Source organism: Physella acuta, unplaced genomic scaffold (genome assembly GCF_028476545.2).
Source record: "Physella acuta isolate Inbredline_101_S28 unplaced genomic scaffold, ASM2847654v3 ptg000004l, whole genome shotgun sequence".
NCBI classification, from domain to species: domain Eukaryota; kingdom Metazoa; phylum Mollusca; class Gastropoda; family Physidae; genus Physella; species Physella acuta.
The window spans coordinates 518,309-526,155 of NW_026731524.1; the positions used below are offsets into that span (position 1 = coordinate 518,309).

The 7,847-nt window shown below is 27.0% G+C and overlaps 1 protein-coding gene across 1 annotated transcript; it reads right to left on the reverse strand.

The window, feature by feature from the left end:
* Positions 1-960: 960 nt before the first annotated feature.
* On the reverse strand, positions 961-7,633 carry LOC131935735 (centrosomal protein of 112 kDa-like). The gene is made up of 12 exons (XM_059292399.1): positions 7,446-7,633; positions 7,184-7,349; positions 6,998-7,041; positions 6,627-6,732; positions 6,242-6,289; positions 5,785-5,901; positions 5,008-5,070; positions 4,403-4,486; positions 3,978-4,061; positions 1,791-1,859; positions 1,299-1,349; positions 961-1,037 (listed from the first exon to the last, which is right to left on the reverse strand). Exons 1-12 carry the CDS (start codon positions 7,587-7,589, stop codon positions 961-963), a joined length of 1,053 nt encoding a protein of 350 aa, XP_059148382.1. The 5' UTR covers positions 7,590-7,633.
* Between the last annotated feature and the right edge of the window lie 214 nt (positions 7,634-7,847).

Consider the following 7,847-nt stretch of genomic DNA (forward strand, 5'->3'; position numbering starts at 1 on the left):
TTATCTTGCTACGACTCGGGGTCGAAACTGCATCCTATATATATATATATATATATATATATATATATATATATATATATATATATATATATATATATATATATATATATATATATATATATATATATGTATATATATATTAGTTGTGTGTCATTGCTTCGCTATGATGTAAAATAAATTGGTAGTAGTTTTCTGAAGAAACAAGAGCACACAATGTAGGTCGACAAAACAAATAATAATCTTACTCTTAACAATATATATATATATATATATATATATATATATATATATATATATATATATATATATATACATTACAATAAAAAGCAATAAACGCAACACAATGTGTTAGATAATCCTTGTAAAAAATGTGACATAATGATTCCTGGAATAATAATTAAGTCAAGAGGACTACGGGACATAATTACTCTCTTAATATAGATATGAAAATGACAACACATTTTATTGTAAATGTCAAAACAGACCAATAAATGCTTAGAATGTAATATCGTAGCTATACTCTATTCGTTTTTACAATAATATGTTGACCACATTCAGAATTAAATATATTGTCATCATAATGCTAAAATATTACAGCATAATGAAAGTTTTCTAAACCAGAGTTGGTATAAAACCACGCTTTTAGTTTTACCTGTTATAATTATACAATTTGTGTTTAGACTACCTCAGACTTAAATTTTATAATTTTGATACCTCCAAAATTTGAACAATCAGAGGTCACATTTAATTTGGCTACTTTTTCTGTAGAACTATAGCCTTTGTGATTATTTATGCTATGCAATGTCCAACTGCTGTGTTAAAATTGAAAGGTTAGTGGTAAAAATATCATCTCTGTATTTGTTGGTGCTTTTTTTCTTCTACTATTTGGGGCCTAAAGTGGTAATTAGTATAAATTTAGTACTATACTGAATCCCCAGGCCTTTAAAAATCACAATTTCTCTATTTGTCAAAAACAGAATATACAAGGTACATACCTCGATGGCAGGCTTCTAATTTGTTTTGCAACTCTGCGCTTTCTTAAAAATAATTAAAAATCTTTATAAGTATGAAAACAATTAGGAAGCATATTTATGTCTATATAAGTATAAAATATAGAATAAAATAGTTTTACAAATGGAAAATACCAATAATGAAAATATAAAATATTATAAATTTATTTAAAAGGATAAACATAATACACTAACATAGCTTGGGGTATGTTAATATTTAAAAAGTAATAATACCCTATGTTTTGAGCCCTCATATACAGCTAAATTTAAAATACTCATATTTTATACCTTGACGATAGGCCTTCAATTTTTCTTCCAACTTTTCTTTTTTCACTGCACCTTAAACACATACAATCTATTTAAAAAGAATATCTAAGAAAATTTAGAATTATTTATTTGCTCTACAAAAGTGGCTTAGAGTATAATTAACATAATAATTATATTAAGAAGCAATCATTTTTATAAGGTTTATTTTGAATGTTTAAATCGAACTGCATTTACTATTATATACATGTTTATACATCCTTTGTATATTTTGTTCTTTTCTAAAGGAGTGTATCAATGATTTTTTACGCACAAGTGTTGTTTATATATTTAAATATGATCTTATAAAAAATAAGCATTATTCTCGATTTTAGTAAACACACAATATTTTTACAATTCGACAAACCAAAAAGGTACTAACTTATTTCCTAAGATTTGATAAACTGTATTAATTTAAATTTAGAATTTTGAACAAATTTAATTAACACAATTGCCAATAATAAGTTACACACTTACATTGTTGAAGCGCGCATTCCATTTCTCTCATAATATTTTCTTGCTGTTTATTTTTGTTCTCCTCTTTTTCTGTAATATATTTATTCTCAACATGTCAGTCATTATATCAGTTATAATAAACTGTCATACTACTAACTATTTAATTTTTTTATTACTTGCTTTGAAAAAAAAATATTGAAGAAATATTTTTTAAATGAATGTCATTATCTACATCTATATACTACTAAAACTCAAGTTTGTTTACATGTTTGAATATTTATTTTTTTGTTTGTTTGTTTGGCTGATTGACTATTGTACATGGTTGCACTCATCGTGGAGAGCTGTAAAATAGTATGTAGGTAGAGAAAAATTTTTGTTTTAAGACAGACTGTTAATCACACATTTATTTAAAGACGTTAATTAATTTATTGATTTATTCATAGGTAGAGTAACCCTATGTTTTTAAAAAGATTAGAACGACCACTACACTCGGCGGGACCGTGACGTCACAGTTTTTTGTTTACTCTTTAGTACAATAAAATGGTGGCGTCTATCGAAGAAAATTGTGTTCCCATTCAAAAGTTAAACGCGTTCTAAATCTAATTTTCTGTCGGTCATAACTTTAACAATACGTTCCAACACTTATATCAATTTTCAACTGTCTTTTTCATTTAGTTTTACGATAAATTTCTCTAGATCTACAATCTGTCCAAGAAAGTTATTTATAGATCTAGATCTAGAATCTAGAATCTAGGTCAAATCAAAGATTTATTAGTTATAAATACAATCCAAAAAAAAAACGAGACTTAAGCAAACCAGTCTTAGATCTAGAATATAGATAATTCTATCTAGATTTAGATAATAATGAGTTTCTATATACTAAACTATTTTAGACCTTTATTATTTTGTATAAATCTTTGTTTGGAATATGGTAATTTTGAAATGCTCGATCCCGGGCCTATTGGCGTAGCTTAAGATTCATACGCGGCTTCGATGCCGGTAATTTTGCTAAATTATAAACGTAAATTCTAAATATAGCTCAGTCGTAGATCTAAAATATAGATAATTTTCTATCTAGATTTAGTCAATAATGATTTTCTATATACTAAACTATTTTAGACTTTATTATTTTATATAAATCTTTGTTTGGAATATGGTAATTTTGAAATGCTGGCTCCGGGATTATTAGCTTAGCTAATGATTAGATCTAGATCTAGATTCTAGATCTAGCAAGAAAAACTAAACTTAAGATTTAAGCAAACGAGTCGTAGAATCTAGATCTAGATAATTCTATCTAGATCTAGATAATTTCAGACCTTCTTTATTTTATATAAATCTTTGTTTGGCTAATTTAAGATAAAATTTAATTTGAAAGTTACTGCTACTAGACTTAGTTCTAGATCTATGCGCGTAAATGAAGTTGCATAAGGAGACTCAAAGTATAGTATAAAAATTCACTTGTGACGTCACGAGTAAATAGCTAAGTTGGTAGTGTAATCGGCTCTCATGCGGGTGGCATAGGTTCTAGACCAATATGTCAATGATTTTTTTTTTCAATTTTTTTTTTAGATGTGAATGATAAAGTTGCCTATCTGAACTTGGCAAGATACAGGGCAGGTGAAGTAGAGTTCATCTGTTTCTTTGTCCTAAGCATATGAAAGGATAGTGTGGTCAGAGACATGCTCGGCTGGAATCGTTTTTTAAACAATAAAAACATGTTGTCTGAGACTTGGCGGGACACTGGGCATGTGAAGTAGAGTTGAGTAGGTCACCTATGAAGTCAGTATATGAAGGGATAGTCTGAAATCGGTGTTTTCGGTGTTTTTAAAAGATAAAAAACATATTTTTGAATGTGGGGTCTGTTTTTTGTGACGATAAGTGACACTGCAGTAGCGTAGCGAGGAAGAGGGGGGGGGGGGAACATATGTCCCCAGGCGCCGACCTTAGGGGGCGCCAAAATGGGTTGAAAAAATAAATTGAATGGTTGAGGGGGGTGCAAATCGAAAGTTTGAGGGGGGGGGGGCTGTGCAAATCAAATCTTCCGGGGGGGGGGGGGGTCAAATCGAAAAGTTTGTCCCCGGGCACCGGGAAGGGTCGCTACCCCTCTGAGTGTTAGACGTGATGTTTTTTATGGATGACCCCCGAAACCCACAGTTATCCAACGGATGACGGGTAGTCTAGTATATTCTAAATATGAGATGTTCATACCTTTTTCTTTGTGGAGCTTTTCATATGCGTCCTTTCTATCAGAACATTCCATTTTGAGATTGTCAAGCTCAGTTTGTAGTTTCTCTGTTTTGATACACAACAATGACAATCATAAATGTACAGAATGGATACATATTTAAACTACTATGATATGACAGCTATTGCGGATTGTTTACATTACGTTTATTGGTTTGAAATGTACCTGCTTCAAATTGTATACTAACTAAATTTGTAGAAATGTGTAAAATGTGTCGAAATTGTAAAAACAAACAAAGACAATTAAACCAATCTGAATTTTTAAGAAACACATTATTAATAGTAGAATATAACATATATTCATTAGTTTAACATTTTCAAGTAATGAGAATTTTAAGGAATAACACAAAACTAATGTTTATTATATTCTAAATATGATATGTTCATACCTTTTTCTTGGTGGAGCTTTTCATATGAATATTTTCTATCACAACATTCCATTTTGAGATGGTCAAGCTCAGTTTGTAGCACTTCTGGTAGAATAAAAAAAATTGCAAGGTAAATTGAAAATAAAAAATTTAAATTAGAGACTTGTGAGAATTTAATTAATGAGTGTCTGAAGTAGAATGTAAAATAGTAGCATACATGTGCGAAATGAAAAAACGTTTTAAAAGTAACAAACACAAATGTTTATTTTATATGATTTATTAATTTTCTATAGGCCTCCCTTTTTCCTGGTTGAGTTTTTCACAAAATGCCTTACTATCAGAATACGCTTCTCTGAGCTCAGTTTGTAGTATCTCTTATCAATGTTAGAAAAAATCAAAATGAAAATGACGAATTATTTAAGTATTACAAAGAAATGAATTACGCCTATTGTTTTTATAAAAATTGATGATAACTTTTCTAATCTTGTAAAATAATAGGTATTTCATTCTCATTCAGTTTGATTAAATTTAAAAAAAAATGAAAAGGAAAAATTTTCATGTTTAACTAAAAAAATAAGTAACTTTTAAAAAATAGTAAAATAGTGTTAAAGTTTTTGATGACCTACCATTCTGTTTGAGCATTGCTTTACTACTTTTGCAAAGTTCACACATTTTTCCTGCTAATTGATCTGTTGGGTAGTTGTTTGTTATTAGAAATTTCTTATATGTAGGATCTATTATTTGTTTTCTTAATTGAATATTTGTAAAGTTAATAAGCAAAAAGTGTTTTTAATAATTGAAATAAACAGTTTATGGGATGATAATAATAATTAAATACTTTTGAATGGTTATCACATGTGTATATGAACAGACTTTGTCATAAAAGATTTAACATTTGTGAACAATAATTTAAAGAAAAACTATTTCTTCTTAATGTACTTGTAACATTTTGAAATGTTAATATATATTATATATATATATATATATATATATATATATATATATATATATATATATATATATATATATATATATATATATATATATATATATATATATATATATATAAATATAAATATAAATATATATATATATATATATATATATATATATATATATATATATATATATATATATATATATATATATATATATATATATATATATATTAAAATTGGGTAATTGATGTACTTGTTCGTTTTTTATTCATCCAAACAGCAAACATATTAGCACAAACTTTTAGACTTTCCAAGACAAATCGTTATGGAAAAATATCTAGATCAGAAAAAAAATCTACAAAAAACTATTTATAATTTTTTTTTAAAAAGTTCAAATTGATGATAATCGACAGATGCAATTTTAAGTCCAAAAGTTATAATTTAAGAGAGTTATATTTTTATTACCAACATGACTTGAATCACTAGATAGAACAGAGTTTGCCTCAAGATGTTGTTGTTCATAAGATTGGTTTTGTTCGATTAGATTTTGTTTTACCTCTTCTAATTCTTTTTTAAGTCTTTCTGTTTAGTAAATTAAAATATCAAATGAATGACTTCTTTTAAAGTAAACTATTATAATGCTAAGATAAGGATTAGTCTTTTAAAATGAGATTAGGCATAAAATACTAAGGTTAATTAACCAATAGCATTTTCTAGCAACATAATACTTCTGTTCTACTAATTCCATATTTGTCCCATCTGATTTCAATTATCTTTAAACATCCAAGCCATTTGTTTATTTCTATATAGCCTAGTGTTTGGGCAAGTGAATTCAAACATTGATATTTACACTCATCATAATTATTTGATAAGTAGAAATGCAAATAAAAAATAATCCAAAAAAACATGTTATTTCACCTACCTAGTTCAATTTTCAGTTTAAGTGATCTCATCTCTAAAATTGGATCCACTATTGGTTGAAAAAACATAAGATTAAAATAATTTGTCTTTAAGCACAACATACAGATTCATAAATATAATGTATCAGATTTCTCAGTGGTAGCTAGTTGTTGTTAACATAAAATCTCTTTAGTCTACATGTAGAACTAAATATTGGATGTAGAGACTAAGCAAATCAAATTGTTTTCACATATGACCTTGTATTATTTCTCTTTTATTTATTGAATATTAATGATTTCTAGTTCAAAATAATGAATCATATGCAGTTATTATTTTTCATATTTGATGTCCAATGCCATTTTCTATTTAATTTATAATGTTTATAACTCTTTACTGTTATCTGTTACCTCTTAATTTGTTAAGATTTGTTGTGTGTGGAGTAACACGCAACACTGTAGTTAATCCACTTGTCAACACTGACATACCAGCTAACCATTCAACTGTAGTTTGAGTCTTATGGAAGCAAAATTATTAGCATGCCGAAGTATGGATTTTATTTAAACAAATATATTTTGGTAATACATAATATTGACAATAAAAATAGAGTATCTATTAAGCACATCAACTTGATTCTTATTAATTAGAGTTAAGAATGTGCCTTTTGTCTTATAAAACAAGACATGTCAAAGAGTTTTGTTTTTGTGTAGCAACGTCAACAAAGAATAATAAACATAGCTAATAAAAATGCTTTAATTCACGATTTAAGATGTCATGTTACCTCATCATCCGATTCCTCACTCAAAATCTTTTCATCTAATAAACCTGCAATTTTTCAAATTTTTACATTTAAAATACTTTGATCAAATTTTAATTGCAAAGTACATTATAATTATTATTGACCTACAACATGACTTTAAAAGATTTTAAATGACCCATAAAACTCTAAAATGCTGAAAGTTTATACCTTTGATCACTTCCATTTCATGAGCTACATGAGACAGACGTACATCTCTATCACAAAGAACTTGTAGCAGACAATCGTACCATCCCTTGTACAATACAAGTCTTTCAAACAGCAACATGCTTCCTTCTCTGTCTCCTTTCTTATCAGATAATTTTTGAATGTTCTCCTAGGAGTTAAAAAAAACATTATAAATAAAGACACATTATCTCAATACTGTTTTCACTAGTTATTGTATTAAGGGTATAAATATTTAAATACTTACCACATCAATTTCTGTCAATACGTTGATGTTGTACTTATGAAACAAACTAATGACATTACATATTTTCACAAAGTTAATAAACAGATGAAGAAAGGAAGGCTTCAAGTGTTTCAAGTATTCTGGATCTAGAGTTGTCTCATCCATTTCATAATGTATTGAGCTTAGGCAAACAGGAAGGTCTCAGCATCTCTTTTAAAACATTATTCAGAACCTGAAGAGTTAATAGGATATATATATAAATATATATATATATATATATATATATATATATATATATATATATATATATATATATACATACATATATATATATATATATACATACATATATATATATATATATACATACATACATATATATATATATATATATATATATATATATATATATATATATACATA